Source organism: Pipistrellus kuhlii, unplaced genomic scaffold (genome assembly GCF_014108245.1).
Source record: "Pipistrellus kuhlii isolate mPipKuh1 unplaced genomic scaffold, mPipKuh1.p scaffold_m20_p_5, whole genome shotgun sequence".
NCBI classification, from domain to species: Eukaryota; Metazoa; Chordata; class Mammalia; order Chiroptera; family Vespertilionidae; genus Pipistrellus; species Pipistrellus kuhlii.
In genome coordinates this window covers 7,643,921-7,665,000 of record NW_023425551.1, presented here as the reverse complement: position 1 = coordinate 7,665,000, position 21,080 = coordinate 7,643,921, and the positions used below count along the sequence as shown (strand labels likewise).

Sequence of the window (21,080 nt, the reverse complement as noted above, 5' to 3'; positions counted from 1 at the left end):
TTACTCACAGTCTCCTGATGTGTTGCTACCTCTGCCTAGGACAATATTCATTCTCTCTCTCTCTCTCTTTCTCTCTCTCAAGTCCTCCTCATTCTCCACTTGTCAGCTTAGCTGCCTCATGCTCAGATGCCTCCGCCTCTCCCTTACATCAGGCGACCCATGGTTCTCCAATATACTTTGGGAAATCTTTCACATACCCAGGGACTGACACTAGCCTGGCACAAAGCAGGCTCGAAATAAATGCTGATCGAACCAATGAAAAAAATGGATGGGGAAGCCCATCATCCAGCATTCCAATCTCTGCACTATGTTTGTGTAGTCCAGACCAGCTCAGGATTATCAAAGGTGCCAAATGTATGGATATCCAATGCATCTCTCAGTCACAAGAGCCCAATCCTTCTTCACTCTGTGCAACTGCATCCTGGGAAAAACAATCTTCATACCACAGACTGATTTGGCAAACCTGCCTCTGTTCTTCCTTGGCAGATAAAAGAGGTGAAAAGGTCCTGGCCGCTAGCTGTAGAAGGTCATCAGTTTCAGGGTAAAGTGAGAGAGAAGTGTGTATCAGTTAAGGAAGTTCCTTGCTACAAGTAAAACAAATTCTACCACAACCTGGCCTACGCAGTTAGGGTATTAATAAATATTCAGTATAATAAAAGTTCAGTGACAGAGCAAGCTCGGCAGTCAGTTGCTCAATATTATCTGCAAGGATTCAAGTGCTCTGTCTCTCTCCAGTCTTCTGTCCTCAGCATCAGTGACATCATACAGCTGGCTTCCTTCATCACCATGAGGTAGCTGACAGTAACAGTCAATAGCTAAAGGGCTGTTTCCTTGATCAAATCCAGAAGGAAAAGAGGGATATCTTACCCCACCATCAAATGTAAGTCCTTCCTTACAATTTGATTGGGCCAACCTGGAACCTGTGCCCACTTCAAGACCAAAAATAACCTGCAGGCCATGGAGTCCAGAAAAAAATGCCTAAGAACTAATTGGCTTATATGAGTCATCTGGGGTGAAATGGATATACTTATAGGGGGATCGACTAGAGCACATGTGTCAAACACAAGGCCCGCGGGCCAAATCCGTCCCGCCAGGCCTTGCAATGTGGCCCGCACCGCGCTGTCATCACTGCACTCCGCTGCGTTTCCATCACAATGACAGTTTATGACTGTTCAGTAAACCATTCGGCCCACGATTTAGGCTGGATTTTAGATTTTGGCCCCTTCTCTGATTGAGTTCGACACCCCTAGACTAGAGAGTAGGAAATAAATATCTAATACTAAGGATAGAAAAGAAAGAGTATACTTATTTCCACCTAACAAATTATACTTTTCTATATTTGCTATAGCTCCTGAAGATATCACATATAAATACTCCATATTCTTCTTTTTAAATATCCTATATAATAAAAGCGGAGTCTGAAAATCCTTCATCCGAGAGTTCATCCAGGAGTTCGACCAAGAGGCAGAGCTGGCCAGGGGAAGGGAGGGAGTACCCAACTAGCAGCCACTAGGGACCCTACCAGTGCACCAATTTCATGCACTGAGCCTCTAGTGTGTGTGTGTGAGTGTGTGTGTGTGTGTGTGTGTGTGTGTGTGTGTGTGTGTGTTAGAGGCCTGGTGCATGAATTCATACATGGATGGGTCTGGCCAGCCTGGCCAGAGGGAGGAGACATGGGCAGTTGGATGACCTACTTGCTGGTCGAACTCCTGGTAGAGGGGACAATTTGCATATTAACCTTTTATTATATAGGATATTACATAGGATATACACTGAGTGGCCAGATAACTATGCATTCAGAGATAATAATCTGGCCACTCAGTGTATATACTAAATAATAACTTTTTTTTTTTAATTTCAGAGAGGAAGGGAGAGGGAGAGAGACAGAAACCTCAATGATGAGAGAGAATCATCCATCAGCTGTCTCATGCCCCACACTGGGGATTGAGCCTGCAACCCAGGCATGTGCTCCGACCAGGAATTGAACCCATGACCTCCTGGTTCATAGGTGGATGCTCAACTGCTGAGCCACTCAGGCTGGGCATACTCCATATTCTTTTTGAATGTATGCTTGTATTTCTTCTTGCTGATGCTAGCTTCTCTTCAAGTTAATCATCTTCTGCAGACATGCTTATGTTGAGTCAGCATTGAACATTCTGTGGCTTGTTGCTCACAGTGGCTATAGAAACTGCTTTATTCAACCTTTCACAGAGGCAATACAAAAGATATCAAGAATGTAAGCCCAAGGACTTCATTAATCTTTTGTATGTGGGCAGATCTTTGATAATATCATAAAGCAGAAGTTTCCATTACTTCACATGAAATAAAACATCCCACCTTGATGATGCAACACAGACTGGAGAGGGGAAAAAGCCTGTCACAGTTAGCAACACGGGTACTGCCCTGCTCCTCAAGGTGTCACACTTGTGTGTTCCCAAACAGGAGTTTAAAAGTCAACTAGTTTTTAGCCCTAGCTGATTTGGGTAGAGTCCAGCCTGAGGACTGAAGGGTCCCAGGTTTGATCTCAGTCCAGGACACATGCTTGAGATGCAGGCTCGATCCCCGGGCACGTGCTGAAGGCAGCAGATCAATGATTTTCTCTCATCATTGATATTTCTATCTCTTTCTTCCTCTTTGAAACCAATAAAAAAATATATTTTAAAAAAGAATTATGTCAAAAGATTTTTTTAAAGCCAACTATTAATAGTTTTTGGAAAAATATATGTATGCTAATGTCCATTCTATTCTATTGCAGATAACCTTGCCAAGTTATCCTGAGTCCATCTTTGCAGGGTTTGATCCAAATATACTGAGGTATCTAATAATTCCCTGGTTGTGACTCTAATCTAATGTAAAGGATCTTTAACTTCTAAACTCTCCACAGGACACAAGCACATCGGAACCACTGCTGAAATGATTAAGCTCTCATTTTATGTTGAGGTCCCAGCTCATGAAGAATGAAGACAATATATATGCTTTCGAAATAAACTTCATTTGATTTATCAGAAGATCTTTGAAGATCTTTATTGTCATGTATAATCATGACAATAAAGATCTTTATTGTCATGTATAATCATGACAATAAAGTAAGAGCTGGACAGGGAATTAATGACCATGTATTTCAAACGACTTGTCAAAATGCTCATAGCTGTCACATAGATACATTCTCAAGTGGTTTATTGACCAATCCATATTCCTCTGAAAATCTTCTAGTGAAGTGATACCTGGTCCCGCTGATAGAAAGTCCTAGACATACTTCAAAGACAGCGAAGTTAATCTCCGGTGGTCTCCCATGCTCGTGTGTTCTCCTCCTCTAGCCCAAAGGCTTGAAGCTTTCACGTGGTGCCATTTTTCCCAAAGTAAAAATCCAGCAGACCTGCCATGCTGGCCAAGAGCCCATGTTCCCAAGATGCCTGAAAGCAACGCCCCACCCTTCACTGCGATTGATTCCAGCTCCTAAAAGGAAAGCAATCTAGTTGATTGACTGAAGTAATAACTGATTAGCTACATTGAAATATACTTCAGAGCATGAACCCAAGCTTATGATGTGTTTGTATCCCCTCACCACACTGAGGACTATGCTATCCTTGCAGCAGGCATGCAAAGAATATAAATCTAATCCGGTTTCGTTTTCCCAGGTTGATGTATTTAAAGATGAAATTGAACTTGAATTAATTTTTACCTGGAAGAAATTATCTAGGAAAATATTTATGAACAGGAATAAGAAAATAGTCTTCCTCCTCCTTGCTTACTTGGAGCTACTTACTACCATGGCCTTCTTACTTTTCCTTCCCAGACCACCTTAAGTACATCAACTCATTAAACAAGTACTACCAACATGTATTATGTTCAATGGCCATGCTGGGCATGGACAGAAAACACTAAACAAGCTAGACTTGGGCACTACCTTCATGTGCTTTCTCGGCAATCAGTTTCCTTCTTCACTATCTCTTCCTGGGCATGTTAGCTGCCTTAGACAATGATGATGATGATCATGATGATGATGATGATGATGATGATGATGATACAACATGTAGGGCTTTCTATATGTCAGATTCTGTTCTACGTGCTTCACAGTCCTTACAACCTATAAACAGATAAGAAAGGGAAGTCCCTAAGACCAGAAAAGTAAGTTGTTATAGGAGGCCGTCTAGATGCTAAACTAGCCCTATTCTTAACCTCTGCTGTCTATAATGAGCATTAAGTGACTTTTATCTTTTTTCCTACAATGGGTTATCCCATGGAAAATTTCTTAAAAGATAGAACTGAAAACTTTCTACTAGGAAAAGAGGTTGATAGAAATGTCTGTTGAGTTTTAAACGTATGAATAGGACTTATACAGCACATAGCAATTTTTTTTCCTAACTCAGGCACCATTCAAATTACCTTTCTATACTTTTCTCTATCTTCTACTTTTCATAGATCAATTTTTTAATTAAAATTCAATTCACTGAGCTTTAAAACTCTAAGCCAGGCACTATCCCATACATTACGTATTTGATAATAAAAATCAGAGAATATTAACTTGCTGAAAATAATTTCTCTTTTTGAAAGGGCCAGTAGAAGATAATTTGCTCCTTCATCAACAAATACTTATTGAGCACCTACTTGATGGCATGTTATGGATGAGATGTTGAGGAGAGGATACCCTATACAGTAACAAATCATTTGGAGGGTTCAGACAAGTAATTAATGTTGACTGGGAATGATAGAAAATGGCCTGAATATGAAGGGGGCACCTAACCCAGACTTGGGGGTTAGGTCAGAAGGTTATTAAAAACATAGATATCTGCCGAAACTGATTTGGCTCAGTGGTAGAGCATCAGTCTGCAGACTGAAAGGTCCCAGGTTTGATTCCGGTCAAGGGCATGTACATTGGTTGTGGGCACATCCCCGGTAGGGGGTGTGCAGGAGGCAGCTGGTCGATGTTTCTCTCTCATCAACGTTTCTAGCTCTCTATCCCTCTCTCCTCCTCTCTGTAAAAAAGTCAATAAAATATATATATTTTTAAATACACACACACAAAAAATAGATGTCTTTGTATTTTGGTTGAAGAGTTACAAAATCTTGTAGACTGAGCTTCTGTATCATAATTTATCTTTAGAGAAAACTCAGAGGTTAGCCTAGCAGCATCCTAAAATTGAGGATCAATCATTGCTTACTTTATTCATTTCTTAAATCCAAAATACTTCCACGGAGAAAATTAATTCACCAAAATGGGAATTTTGGCTCAGAACAAGAGTATCTTTAATTCATTCACATGTCACATGACTTCTGTGACTTTTTTTTTTTTTTTTCTTACCTTGCCAGCGTTTCCCTTAGAAGTGTCAGGAATCAACATCCTATGCCTCATGATGCCAATAACTTTAATATTTAAAATAGCAGAGCAGTACTAGAAATACTAGAGTAGTTCTCTGTGAGGTTTCCCTCCCTAACACTCCTCCTCCCCCCTTCCCCCTTCCCCGGACTCCTCAACATTTCAGTTCCTTATTTATTTCATTTAAAATGTCTTTATTTCTTGTGTATGTCTTATCTCCCCCAAAGAGTTTGTGGTAGGGCATATCAAGTTGTGAACATTTCTTTTTAGAGAAAGAATGTATCATAGACTTTGGCTCGTTCACTGGCTTCTCCAATAGAACTAAAAAAGAAGAGGATCCTCAGGTTTCTAAATCCAATGAACTGCTTTGTAGCTGTGAAAAAGGAAAATAGGAAAATGACAATTGTGTTAAGAATTTTTGTTGTTATATCTCAATTCATCAATCCATAGCCCAACAAACTGCATTTCCTGGTACACTGGTCCATTCTGCATACATTCTCAATAGCATCCTTTCAGAATCACCATTTCCTTTGACAAACTGATGATCCAAAATGAGCAATTGATACCCATTGTTGTAAATGCTTTAAATGGTGCTTTTCGTCTGTCATCAATGAAGGCATACTCTCAGGTTACAATTAACTTTGAGGCTAGAGAGGTAGTAATTACAGTCTCTTTGCATTGGAAGCAAATGAGTCCATTTATCAGCATTAGAGTTGCAAATGATCAATTTTCTAAAACTAGTGCAAGCAAGGACCTCATTGCCTACTTCTTTAGGCTTGAGAGCACCCAACTTTCATTAAGAACGATCAATCCAAAATGCATGTATCCCATTAGGGACAGGAAATAAATGGGAAGCATCAAGGAAGAGAGAAAGAAAGTTTTAGTAAAGAACAATTTTGCTTGAAAAGCACTAAAATCACACAAGCTGTTAGAATCAAAGAAGGTAAAAGAGGGTAAAATTTTAAAGTCAGGTCACCGAACTCATTATCACCTGGAGCTGAAATGTAACAAAACTTACATGGCTGAGGACAACAGGGGTACAAATCCTTACAGGGTGGCTGTTCCATAGGTGCTTTCATTCAGATTCAGCTAGCTCGGAATATTTTTATTTTCATTCCACAAGTGATACCAATTCAATGTGATTTCAAAATAAAACATTAAAAAACAAAGCATTCTTCTTGAAACAACTCTGAACAATCAATCAATCAATCAATCAATCAAAGCATGGTAAGGAAATTTGAGGGCTATCTTCAAATAAGGCAGACAAATTATTCCAAATGGAAAACTATCCTCTACTTGTGTGTGTGTGTGTGTGTGTGTGTGTGTGTGTGTGTGTGTGTGGTGGTGGTGGTGGTGGTGGTGGTGGTGGTGGTGTGGGGGAGGGAGTGCAGAATAAGACAAAAAGAGACAGTTAAACAGATCATTACCAATAATATATAATATACTATTTGGGAAATAATATAGAATATAGTATATGTTATATATAACTACTAGTACACACACACACACACACACACACAAACTGAGTGACCAAATTATTATGCGTTCAGAGATCATAAGAATCTGGCCACTCAGTGTATATCCTAAATAATAAAAAGTGAATGCGCAAATTTTCCCCTTGATCAGGAGTTCGACCAGCAGTCAGGCCAGCCAACCACCGATGTCCCTTACCCCTGGCCAGGCTGGCCGGACCCCACCCATGCACCAGGCCTCTAATATATATATACTGAGTGGCCAGGTTATTATGCATATATACACACACACACACTCAGATAGATAAATACACTCAGGTCAGACACATACACATACTAGTATGTATCCTCAGAAAGATTCAGAAAGGAAAAGTAGGAGACAAGTAGGTCAAGATGCCATGGATCAATCATCTTCATTTGTCTCTTGTCTGAGAACTCATATATTGCTGAGACGTAATGACTTCAGACATTATGATGAAATTCAGAGTCGTGGTGAAAGGTAGCTGAGGGTGGTATGTTGAGCCAACCTCTCCATCAGCAGATGGGTTCAGCACAAGTAAACACGCAACCTTTGTCAATACTGTGTTCTTGCTCTGCAAACTCAGCTTCAAGTCTAGCTCCCTGACTCTGCTTCAACCAAATGGGTGCTCCCCCGTCTCCTCTGGCAATTCCGGAGCAATCAGTGACTGAAATAACCAGACATGAACTTCATTCCCGCGCTCTGGGCGATGGCAGTGTTTAGTGTTCCTTCGGTTGGTTTTGTGATGTTTCAGACCTACTCATAACCAACTAAAATCTGACTCACACTATTCTCAAAGGCAGATCACCTCCTTTTAGCGACTTGAAGGCCACTCACCAAGCTTGGCGGTACCGGTGGGAAAACAGTTAACTCTGTGAAACTGCAAATATCCTTTCTGGGGCTGTCTGACCACACACACCCCCTCCAGCACAGACCTCCTGCTTCCCACCCTCTGTTCTCCCCCCCTCCCCCCCGCACTTCCCGGGAAACTCATAAGCCCCCCTGTTGTCAAGTGGTCACCCCACTCTGGGATTTCCCGCAGCCACTCACTGCCTGCCAGTGTGCCGAGGTCTGTAAGGCTATCTGTGGAGGACAGGCCCCTCTGTGAAAGCACAGTGTCCCCCAGCCTGCAGTAGCATCCAGCGAGGCACAGAGACCCCAGCCATCCCTGGGAAGCCAGCGGCACAAAGAGCGCCTCTGATCCCCGTGGCATCTGGGCTCCCCTCATTAGCACATTAAAGCTGCTCTGTCCCTTCCTTCTGAGCCGCTCTGTCTGCCCACGGCCTGCCTCTGTGGAGCCTTGGAGGCCCGGGCTCATTTTGAAACCTCTCCAGTTCAAGAGGCACTAGCCCTTCTCCCCTGAAGCCTGTCAAACTCTCCCTTAGAGACCACAGGTACCTCCGAAGCACCATCCCGCAGGGCCACAATCCGACAGCCGGGCCCCATGCCTTCTGCAGATCAGGCTTCCCGAGACGGGGCTTGCTGAAGACGAAACCCATTTGAATATATGGTAGCTTCCAAAACAGAAACACCCTGAAGTCCACAGGCTTGTGCCTTGTTCACAGATGGGCGGGTTTGACAAGCTCCTGAGAATCTGACGAGGACGGGGCCAGAGCAGTGCCTGCGTCTAAGCCCTCTGTGTGCCGGGACCCCGGTCAGCGTCTATCACTGCCCTGGTGACAGCCCGAAGCCAGGAAAGCCGAGCTCTCGTTTTAATCCTGTGACCAGGATCACAATGGCACACTGACTCCCGGGCAGCTCTCCCAGCCCTCTTCCAGATGTTCTTTCACTTAAAAATCCCCAAAAACGTGATGGCGAAGGAAGGGCTAGGGTTATTTTAACTGGTTCACAAATGAGAAAACTGAGACCGCCCCTCTCCCCCCCAAAAAATCAGCTGCCTGAGACAAAACCTATCACACGCTGAAGGGGACAGACACTATCGCTCCAATGGCTCAGAAGCAAAATCTCTAAGCGACTTTGAATTCCCCTGTCTTTCTCCCCCAGCCCACTCCCAAATATGATCGCAACCAAAATCCTCCTGGGCTCCCTTAAATACGTCCTACAGCAACGTCCTCACTTTTCACCCTAACTGGTTTCTCAGTGGTTAGAGCATCAACACACCCCACACCCCAAACCGAAGGGTCTCAGGTTCCATTCCCCATCAAGGGCACGTATCTCGGTTGCAGGCTTGATTCCCAGCTGGAGCATGTACTGGAGGCAATCAATGTTTCTCTCTCACATCAATATTTCTCTCCCCCACCACCTCCTCCTTTCACTCTATCTGAAAATCAGTGGGAAAAAACATCTTCAAGTGAGGTTTTAAATATATAAATATAAATAAATATAAATGTAAATGTAAATGTAAATAAATACACACACACACACACACACACACACACACACACACACATTTTTTCGTAGCTGAATTCACTGGTGGTCCTTGCTGGCATGTTGCTTGGGCCGGACCGGTTTCTGAGTTAGCCCTCTCCAAGACCTATTCTAACAGCAGTAGCATCTTTCTGCCCATCCCATCCCAACCTCTCCCCTACAAATGTCAAGTGAGCACAGTACACTGCCCTGAAATCCTACTCTGCTTCTCTGGTGTGTGGTATCCTTTCAGACTCTTCCAAAGGACAAGTTCCCACTTCTCTCCATATAAGTATCCTACCCCTCCCCCCCCTATCTACACCATCATCCTCAAATGAAACCCTTGTTCAGAATTCACAGAAGAGAAGCCACCTGCCAGGAACAGCCTTTTATTCCCACCACCAAACCCACCAATTACCTTCACATAACCCACACTTCTGTGCCTCCCCTCCTGTACCAGGAAGAGTATCCTGGCTCCTCCCGATGGCCCACCGGCCCTCTGCATTGCCCCCTCTGTTAAAAGCCTCTCCCTTTACTTTGCTCCTGGGTAAGGCAAAACATCACAAAAGTTACGTCTGAACGCTCACCTCAAGTTCCCTCCCCGAACCATTCCATCCAGGTTCCATCGGCACCACCGCTCTGAGCCTGTGCTTGTTGTGGACCCCAAGGTTCTCTGATCATTTCCCTGCCCTCCATTACTCAGCACAGCCCACTGCTTATTTCCTCCCTCTTAAACACTTCCAGCCCTAGCTGGTTTGGCTCAGTGGATAGAGCGTCAGCCTGTGGTCTCAAGGGTCCCGGGTTTGATTCTGGTCAAGTGTATGTACCTTGGTTGCAGCACATCCCCAGTGAGGAGTGTGCAGGAGGCAGCTGATTGATGTTTCTCTCTCATCCATATTTCTAACTCTTTATCCCTCTCCCTTCCTCTCTGTAAAAAATCAATACAATATAAATTTTAAAAAACACACTTCCTCCGTTTGGCTTCTGAACACCACACTGTCCTACTACAGACCTCTCCTTCTCCAGTTCCTTTGCTGGGTCCTCCTTCTCTATTTGACTAGGAAGTTAGTGTGCTCCCCAGATTGGGACCCTCTTCTCTGTCCACACAAGACCACCCCTAGTGACTCGCAAATCCAAATCCCTAGCCCCTGATTCCTCCTCAGAATCCCATCCTCCACCTGTCATCGGAGGTTTCCCTCAGAAATCTCTCATGTAACTTGACAGAGAAAACTCTTTACTTTCTATTCTCAGACATGTTCCTCCACCAGTCTTCCCCATCTTAACAGGTGTACCGCTTAATAATGCAGATTTTTTTTTCAATATATGGAGTTACAATATATGCTGATATATATAGACGATTTGCTATGTATGCTATTTTGTTGTATTAATAGCAAGCTTCAAAACTTCATATGTTACAGTTTCTTAAGATGTTAACATCATAGATATTTTTAAGCTTAAAAATGTCAAATTTCATGCCAAAAAAAAGAGTATTTGCGAGAAGTTATAATTCATCACTTTATTTTGAAGAAAAGTGCTACTGAAAGTTATCGTATACTTCGGGAAGCTTATGGTGAACATGCTCCATCTCAAGATACTTGTGAATGCTGGTTTAAATGCTTTAAAAGTGATGATTTTGATGAGAAAGACAAAGAACGTCCAAGTCAATCGAAAAAGTTTGAAGACCAACAATTACAACTATTATTGGATGAAGATACGTGTCAAACACACAAACAACTTGCAGAAAGATTAAACATTTCTCAGCAAACAATTTCTGATTGTTTATAAGCAATGGGAAAGATTTTTAAAAAAGGAAAATGGATGCCACATCAACTGAATGAAAGACAAATGGAAAACCGAAAAGTCATCAGTAAAATGTTGCTTCAACGGCACGAAAAAAAAAAAAGTATTTTTTGCATTGAATTGTGACTTGCAATGAAAAGTGGATTTATTTTGAGAATCCCAAACATACAAAATCTCATGGGTTGATCCAGATCAACCATCAACATCTACTGCAAGGCCAAATTGCTTTGGAAAGAAGACAACGCTCTGCGTTTGGTGGGATCAGGAAGGTGTGGTGTATTATGAGCTTCTAAAACCAGATGAAACCTTTAATACTGATCACTACCAACAACAAATAATCAATCTGAACCATGCTTTGATTGTGCAACAACCAGAATGGGCCAGAAGACACGGCAAAGTAATTTTGCTTCATGATGATGCACCATCACACACTTCAAAACCAATTAAAGACATGTTAAAAGATCTTGCCTGGGAAATATTAACCCACCTGCTGTATTCACCAGACCTTGTTCCTTCAGATGACCACTTGTTCCAATTGATGGCACACGCACTTTCTGAGCAGCACTTCAAAATGTACAAAGAAGTGGAAAATTAGGTCTCTGAATGGTTTGCCTCAAAACAAGAAAAGTTCTATTGGGAGGGTATCCACAAATTACCTGAAAGATGGAGGAAATGTATACCTAGCAATGGACATTACTTTGAATAAAACACTTTTGATGTTTCTCTTGAAATTATCGGGTTTTCTTTTATTACAAAATCCACATTATTAATCAGTATACATGATACATAATGGTATCTTACTCCCCCAATTTCTCACACCTCAAAAAAACTGTCATTTGTCTTTATTCTTTCCTTCAACAGCCTCATCAAATCACTCATCCGGCCCTGTGGGTTGCATCTTTCAATGCAAATCACTGCGAATCTATCATTTCTCTTCACCTCCATCACTCCCTCCAGTCCAAGCTTCAAACATCTTTCCTCCAGAAGCCACTTAGCTGTTCTACAATCCATTCTCCAACAACAATCAGGGTGCTCTTTTCAAAATACTAACCAGATTGTTCCTCTGCTAACACCGTCATTACTCCCTATTCCACTTAGAATAAAGCACAAGCTCCTCTCTTGGCCTACAGGCCTAGCTTTGGGTTATAGTGGAACGTGCTATCCCTCCAGGTTTACCAGGAAGGGTCAGTGTGAGTGGCTGGACACTGGTGTGGCTTCACTTCTAGCTCTGGGGTGGGGCACAGAGCGGGATCTATTCAGCAATTCAACAAACAATTATTAAGCAGGTAAGATGCACCATCTTGCTATTGTGGATACTGCAGGGAGCAAGACATGAAGGCTGCCACTCTGATGAAGGCTACATTCTAGTTGGTGACAGGCAATAAACAAATATATAAGAAAAAATCCAATTGTGCTAAATACTATACAGAGAATTAAAGTTGGGTGATGAGATAGAGAGGTAATGAGTGGTGCTTGCTTATTTCACTTAGCATATGCTCTCCAGGTCCATTCATACTGTCGCAAAGGATAAGATTTCCTTCTTTTTTATGGCTGGGTGGTATTCCATCGTGTAAATGTAGCACAGCTTTTTTATCCACTCATCTACTGATGAATACCTGGGCTGCTTCCAAATGTTGGCTAATGTAAATAACCTTGCAATGAGCATAGGGGTGCATATATTCTTCCAAATTAGTGTTTCAGGTTTCTTTGAATATATCCCCAGAAGTGGAATCCCTGGGTCACAAGGAAGTTTCATTTTTAAGTGTTTGAGTAACTCTATACTGCTTTCTACAGTGGCTATACCAATCTACATTCCTAGCAAATGTGCATTTTTCTCCATTCTTGCCATTGTTTGTTCATTTGTTGTGGTTTTAATTTGCATTTTTCTGATGATTAGTGACATTAGGCATCTTTTCATATGTCTATTACTCAGCTGTATGTCCTCTTGGGAGAAGTATCTACTCAGATCTTTGCCCATTTTTTAATTGCATTGTTTGTTTTTGGTGTTGAGTTTTTAAGTCCTTTATAAGTTCTAGATATTAACCCCTTATCAGATGTATCATTGGCAAATATATTTTCCCACTCAGTGGGTTGTTTTTTGATTTTGCTGATGACTTCCTTTGCTGTGAAAAACTTTTTAGTTTGATGTAGTCTAATTTGTTAATTTGTTTACATTTTCTTTTATTTCCCTTGCCCAAGGAGATATACAAAAAAAAAAAAAAAAAAAAAAAAAAAAAAAAGTTGCTACAAGAAATGTCCAAGATTTTACTATGTTTTCTTAAAGGAATTTTATGGTTTTGAATCTAACATTTAAGTCTTTAATCCATTTTGAGTTTATTCTTACATATGGTTTAAGAAAGTGATCTAGTTTCATTCTTTGCATGTATCTTTCAAATATTCCCAACACCATTTATTGAATAGACTATCTTTAACCCATTGTATCTTTTTTTTTTAAATATATTTTATTGACTTTGTACAGAGAGGAAGGGAGAGAGAGAGAGAGTTAGAAACATCGATGAGAGAGAGTCATCGATCAGCTGCCTCTTGCTCACCCTCTACTGGGGATATGCCCACAACCAAGGTACATGTCCTTGACCGGAATCGAACCCGGGATCTTTCAGTCCCCAAGCCGATGCTCTATCCATTGAGCCAAACCGGTTTCGGCTAGCCCATTGTATCTTTTTCCACTCTTTGTCAACTATTAATTGGGTGTAAAGGCATATAATAGGTTCTCTATTTCTGGGCTCTCTATTCTGTTCCATTTATCTATATGTCTGGAAAACAAAGCGATACCTGCACATTCATTTCATTGCAGCTTTATTCATAATAGTCAAGAAAGGGAAGCAATCTCAATGTCCACCAACAGATAAGTTGACAAAGAAAATGTGGTATATACATAAATGAAAAATTAGTTAGCCTTGAAAAAGAAATCCTGCGTTTGTGAAAATGTGGATGCACCTTGGGGACATTATACTAAGTAAAACAAGCAAGTCACAGGAAGACAAACACAGAACCATTTCATTTCTATGAGGTATCTGAAATAGTTCTCTTAGAAACAGAAAGTAGAATGGCGATTGCCAGGTCCAGCGGGGAAAGGGAAAAGAGAAGCTGTTGAACTCAATGAATACAGAGTTCCAGTTTTGCAAGATGAAAAATGTCTAGAGATTTGTTACATAACAATGCATATATAGTTAACACTGCTCTACTTTATACTTACAAGTGTTTAAGATAGTACATTTTATGGGATACTTATTTCCATGTGTCTATTGGAGTTTGACTTCCAAAGCATACTGGTTTAGAAACATAATCAAGAATGAAGGTCTTGCCCTGACTGGTTTGGCTCAGTGGATGGAGTGTCGGCCTGTGGACTGAATGGTCCCAGGTTAGATTCCAGTCAAGGGCATGTACCTTGGTTGTGGGCACATCCCCAGTGGAGGGTGTGTTTCTCTCTCATCAATGTTTCTAGCTCTCTACCAATCTCCCTTCCTCTCTGTAAAAATATCAATAAAATATATTTTTTAAAAAGAATTAATGTCTTTGAACAATATGCAGCGAATGCTCATTGGCCTGAACTTGAATGAGAAAGATAAACTAACACCTGGTAGTGATACTTTGATATTCTGCATTCTACTTATATGGGAAATGACAACTAATTAATAAATCAGCTCTTGCATTGGGCACCCAACTGAAATTCCTATATCATCTACATCTATAGCAAGGCAGAGTAAAAAATAGATTTCTATTATGATGACCCTTAAGCACTAAAGGATTTTGAGTGTTGCAGTGCTTCAAGTAAATGTAAAAAAGAAACACACTAAGATATGACTATTTTATTACACATTAATATTAATTACTTGGGTATGGATCATCTTAATATAAACATTCATTTCACCAAGCCTCATGCATAAAAATGAAAATACTTGATGTTTTATTTTTATCATTTTGTCCTTGAGTTAAAAATAAGTGCACCCTCCAGACATCCTTTGTTTACTACTGATCTTAGAAATGTCTGTTTTTAATCACACCATCCAGTTCCATTTGGCATATTTTGTATCAATTATGCTCATTACTACTTGATCTTCCCCTTTCGTTTTGACATCTGTTAAAAGGAGCAGCTTGAGGAAGAGCCTCACTGTCATTTTTTTAACAAAAGCTTTCCCATTTGATAAAAAAAGGATCACATAAATTATATGTCGTTATCAATGGTACCTAATAGTTAGTTCAGAATAGCCCAGTTCCCTGAAAGCAATTTTGCTGGTTCACCATGTTCTGTCCACCTTAATTAATGACTCAGAAAAGCAATATATACAGATGGTAACTTCCAGCATAGACGTTGATTTTATGTAAGCTTGCTACCAACTCTCTTATGTAGTTTCCTTATTGCTCCTTGGTCTCCAATTGTTTAAAGTTTCAGAAATTTGAAAATTGATTAAAGTAAATCAAGATGTACGTTGGACATAAACCAGTTAGTTCCAAATCAAAAGATTAGGTAACCCAGTTCCATTCTAATGATTAGACATCCCCACTACAAGACTCGAAAAGGCAGAAATCCTTTATCACGAGAGACATCCCAATGTATCTGTCTCTTAGTGGAAAGAAAGTGGGTCAAAACTAGAACTTCATACTTATTTTTCTTAGTGTTTGAAAATAATATTCAAGTGGGAAAAGATAAATAAAACGATGCACATACAAAACACAAAAGAAGCTGTCACATGTTTTCATAAACATTCATTAAGCAATCATTTTAGAGGAGAAAATATTTGGATACTATACAGAGCAGTATCTGCTTCTGTATGTTTCTTAAAAATCTACAGATATCAGCAGTTTCTGTGAGAGGATCATCACCTGTTGCCCTTGAACTATTTTCTTTTTTGTTATATCTTGCTTGCCCATGGAAGAGTAATAAATACTGTTCTTCACTGAGAAGAAAGTAGAGTTTACCATAACGTGTTCCTTCTTCAAACCACTGCATTATTCTAAATCTATGGCAACTAAAGAAGTAACAATTGTCCCAGCGTTTAGTTTAAGTCATCTTGTGTCTCTTGCATTTCACTGCCAAAACAATTTGGAATAGAATGGGGTGGGGTGGATGGGTGGGGGAGAGATGCCCAATTGTCCTATACAAAATGCAGCATTCCAAATGTACAAGCCTTTAAAGAGGGGGGAAATAAATGATGCAGGATCATGTGAGACAGATTTCATTAAGGTAACACTACACTTTCATTCTAAGCTTCTTGAGAACAAGCCCTTTTAATTAATTATTAATCAGTACTTCTCGCTGTATCTGTTCCTAGGTAGACGTGATAGAGCTAGCATATGTGTTTCCCTGTCTTCCTCTTAGTTGGCAGGGAGCTATTGCTGTAGACTATAACAGGTGTTCACCAGGCTTGCATTGCTCGCAGTCTAACACTCCTTTTTAAGGAAAAGGGGAAGAGAAAAAGAAGAAAAAGTGATCATAAGTTTTTAGAATGTGAACAAAGATGTTTACGGTTTGGCCACACAGAGCCAGCCTTATAATCATGACTGATTTCCCCAACACACCTGCATGGTTCAAAACAGAAAGGAACCACACCTGAGCACTGGCACTCTGCCACCCTCCTGAGCCCACTCACTCTGTTAGCAGCCACCACTAGCTCTGCCTCCTGTTGAACTAATCATGGCTCAAAGGCCAAGCACAGCAGCATGCTAACAAAATTATCCCATGAAGGCTTTTACATGTATTCTGATTTTTTTCAATCTCCTTCTCAAAGGTCCTCCTCCTCAAAAGAAATATTGTCTTCTTATCCTTTAAGGGTAGAAAAAGAGTTTTCAACTCAATACAAAATATTATACTGAGCACTCTGGAGAACTCTAAAAGACAAATATTTTAGTAGAAGTCTAAAAACTACCCTAAGGTTCCATTCACAGATGTACCTGTGATTAAATGTCACTGATCCAACCTTTCAGTCTAAGTTCTTCCTCTATAAATTAGGAATAGTAGGAATCCTATCACAGACCACTGGAGGCTTAAACACAAAGGCTTATCCATGATGCACCATGACTTAACTTAATTTGCTTATGATATTCCCCAGACCCAACTCAGACAACAGAAAGCAGTTGAATAAATGAATTGGTGTCAAGCCTTATACATTCTTCTGTATAATCTCATCTAATCTCAAAACTATGTTAAGCGGGGTAAGAAAAATATTATAAAACCCATTTTGCAAATGAAGCAACTGAGGTCCGAGCTGATGAACAGCTCTGTCCCAGCCAATGGCTAGTGAGTGGTGGAGGAATGGTGACAAGCCAAGCCCCCTCACTCCGACTTCAGTGATCTTGTCATTCTGCACTTTAAGCTTCATTAAATATCAAGAAATCACCCTAGCTGGCTTGGCTCAGTGGATAGAGCCAAGCCAGTGGGACTGAAAAGTCCCAGGTTCGATTCCAGCGAAGTGCCCATGCTTGGGTTGCAGGCTCCATCCCCAGTAGGGGGCATGCAGGAGGCAGCCCATCAATGATTCTCTCTCATCATTGATGTCTCTATCTCTCTCTCCTTCTCCCTCCCCCTCTGAAATAAATAAATACATTTTTAAAAAGAAATAAGAAATAACCTGCACAGAATCAATAAGACATTATAATCAAGCAAAGATAAATGAAATATTGCACATTTTTCCAGTTTGATGAGAGAAATGAATAATGAACATGTTCTGCTTAAAATTTTAAATAACCAAATGCCAAGACACTTACAATTTAAAAACGCACGGGTGATCAGAAAGAATAGGAAACCCACGTAATATGTACGGAGCCAGCATCTTCTTGACTTAGTCTGCTCCTGAGCTCTTTAAGTGTCCTATTCGGGAAGCCGTGGTCCTAAGCTACAAACCAAAGTGAAGTGAAGGCTTGCCTTTGTGGTACCAAGCCACGTCTCACTTCAGAGTGCATGTCTTCTTGTTTGCTAACACACAGAAACGTACAGAAGCCCCCACGAGGAAGATAACATGCGTGTTAAGTCTTCACAAGGGACTCTTGGATGGTTTGGATTTGATGTAACTACATTAAACCATACTCTTAAAATCAAGGGTTTTGTGTGGTGTGTTTTTTTTCCAAGCTTCTCTTCCTGTACATATGTTGTGCTCCCTCTAGAGCTTTTCAAGAGCTCCATGTCTATTTCTCGGAGAATCTCAATGACCCGACCCAGCGCCAACCAGAAACCTGTAAGAACAGAGTGACCCCTCCAGACGCAGGGGAACGCGCACACGCACCCAAATAAACACACACACCACCAGTTCTCTCCACGGTGTGTGAGCGTCAGCGCTTCCACCATGTCAAGTTCCTTAAGTAGAAAAAGTCCCTTTCGCATGCATCGCAGTGGAGCCAGGGGCGCCAAGAGGGGCCCCCTCTTCCCATCAGCCGGGTCCCCAGGCCAGCCCCCCGCAGCCCCGGGCCAGGTCCCGCGCAGATCCCGGCGCTGGAGGTGCGGGCCCCGCGCTCGCCTCTGCCTCCCGCCGGCTGGGCATCACCGGGCGCCTCCTGAGCACCCTTTCCCGCACCCTTTCTGCACTTTGCGGGGTCTGGCCTCCCGCCCCCGCCACCGCATCCCTGGCCCAGCGGGGCGCGGGGCGCGGGGCGCGGGGCGCGGGGCCCGCGGCAGCTGGAGGCCGCGGCTGGCACGCCATTCGGGAGCCCCACGCCTCCCGCCTCCGCCCGGCCACCCCGGGGTCCCCCCTCCGGCTCCGGAGCGCAAAGCCGGGGTGCGAGTGCGAAAGGCGAGCGAGGCAGCGCGCGTGTGCGGGGCGCGGGGACACCCGCCCCGCCCCGGGCAGGCACACCGCCTCCCGAACTCCGGGGCCGCGGGGGCTCCGCTCGGCGCGCCCGGGTCTGGGGCAAAGCTGCGCCTCCCCCTCCGTTCCCTCCGCCTCCCCAGCCACACTCCGTCCGTCCCCGAGGGCCTGCGGTCCGCCTGGGGGCAGAGGGGGCCCGGGTGGGGGCAGGGGGGGGCCCGGGTGGGGCAGAGGGGGTCCCGGATGGGGCAGGGGGGGACCCGGGTGGGGCAGAGGGGGTCCCGGGTGGGGCAGGGGGGGACCCGGGTGGGGCAGAGGGGGCCCGGGCGGGGCAGAGGGGGCCCGGGTGGGGCAGAGGGGGCCCGGGTGGGGCAGGGGGGGACTTGGGTGGGGCAGAGGGGGGGACCCCGGGCGGGGCAGAGGGGGACCCGGATGGGGCAGGGGGGGACCCCGGGCGGGGCAGAGGGGACCCAGTTGGGGCAGAGGGGGGACCCGGGCGGGGGCAGAGGGGGGACCCGGGCGGGTCAGAGGGGACCCGGGATGGGGGTAGAGGGGGGGACCCGGGGTGAGGGCAGAGAGGGAGACCCGGGTGGGGGCAGAGGGGGCCCGGGTGAGGCAGAGGGGGAGACCCAAGCGGGGGCAGAGGGGGGACCCGGGTGAGGCAGAGGGGAGACCCGGGTGGGGGCAGAGGGGACCCGGGCGGGGGCAAAGGGGGGGACCCGGGCGGGGCAGAGGGGGGACCCGGGGTGAGGGCAGAGGGGGGACCCGGGGTGGGGGCAGAGGGGACCTGGGCGGGGGCAGAGGGGGGGACCCGGGGTGGGGGCAGCGGGGGGGACCGGGGTGAGGGCAGAGGGGGGACCCGGGGTGAGGGCAGAGGGGGGACCCGGGGTGGGGGCAGAGGGGGCCCGGGCGGGGGCAGAGGGGGGGACTCGGGCGGGGGCAGAGGGGGGACCCGGGCGGGGCAGAGGGGACCCCGGGCGGGGCAGAGGGAGACCCCGTCCGCGCCCGCAGCCCCCGCCGGGGCTCACCTGTTCAGCACTTTGCGGAGCCGCTGGCGCACGCCGGCCCGGGCGGAGGCGGACAGGCCGGCCTCGGCCGGCAGGTGCTCGATGGTGGTCACCACATGGCTGGGCAGGGCCGGCAGCGGCGGCTGCGGCGGCTGCGGCGCCGGCTCCGGGGGGATCATCGCGGCGGCGGCGGCGGGATCAGAGCGCAGCCCCGCACATCGCGCGGCGCGGGGCGCGGAGGGCGCGGGGCCCGGCGGCGGGGGCGGTCCTGCCGGGGACCGAGCGCGGCGGGGAGGCGGCCCCGGCTGCGGCCGCCGCGCTGCCCCCGCCCAGCCCGCCGCGCTCCCGCCGGGCCCGGGGCTCCCCGAGGCTCCCAAGTCCGGGCCGCCCCGCGGAGGGTGCCGCGCGGGGACGCAGAGCCGCCCCCGGTCCCCGGTGCGTCCCCGGCGCGTCCCCGGGAGCGCGGGGCTGGGCTCCTCCGGGCGATCGTCCCCGGCGCCGGCCCGCTCGCCGCGCCCGCCGGGAGAGCTGCGGCTGTGGCTCCGCTCGCGGAGTGAGAGCCCGAGAGTGAACCCCGAGCGGGAGGGGCGCCCGGCGGCGGCGGCGGGGAGAGGGGCCTGGGCGGGGGCACTGCGTCCTGTTCCCGCCAGAGGGCGCTCCGCGGCGCCTCGGCACCGCTCCCTCCGAACAGCCTGTCCTCCTGATTCAGCTGGCGTGCCTTATTGTTCACTAACTAGCTCAGGGGTCCCTCCTGCAGAAGGCTCCCCGGACCCTGGGCCCCATGGGATGGCCCCATTGGACGACCCTATTGGATGACCCCACAGGGCAACCACTGCACCCCCTGTACACCCAACAGCATCAGGGCTCCAGGCTGGAAGTTTCATGCGCTGCAGCATCTTGTCTCATTCAACTTCTATCCCATCACTCAGTTCACTGTCTGGCATGTAATGAGCATTTGTCGGATGATTGACTGACAATGAAGAAATGGACTTAGAAATTTGTCCTACAGTCTCAATAAATCAAGTACTGTTACAAAAAATAGATAGATAGATAGATAGATAGATAGATAGATAGCCCAGCCAGCATGGCTCAGTGGTTGAGTGTCGACCTATAAACCAGGAGGTCACGGCATAAGCCTAGGTTGTGAGCTTAATCCCCAGTGTGGGGCAGGCAGGAGGCAGCCGATCAATGATTCTCTCTCATCATTGATGCCTCTCTCTATCTCTTTTTCCATCTCTCTTCCTCTCTGAAATCAATAAAAACATATGTATTTTAAAAATACATAAATGGGACAAAGCCCTACCTACTAGACAGCCTTCATTTAAAGTTAGAGGGGGA

The 21,080-nt window shown here is 45.2% G+C and overlaps 1 protein-coding gene across 1 annotated transcript in view; it reads right to left on the bottom strand.

Annotated features, from left to right (window-relative positions):
* The window catches only part of SLC35F1 (solute carrier family 35 member F1), a 263,938-nt gene extending 243,939 nt beyond the window's left edge, over positions 1 to 19,999 (bottom strand). Inside the window, exon 1 of the mRNA XM_036414764.2 lies at positions 19,764 to 19,999. Coding sequence (XP_036270657.1) covers positions 19,764 to 19,921 — 158 coding nt within the window. The 5' untranslated portion in view covers positions 19,922 to 19,999. The remainder of the gene's footprint in view (positions 1 to 19,763) is intronic.
* Between the last annotated feature and the right edge of the window lie 1,081 nt (positions 20,000 to 21,080).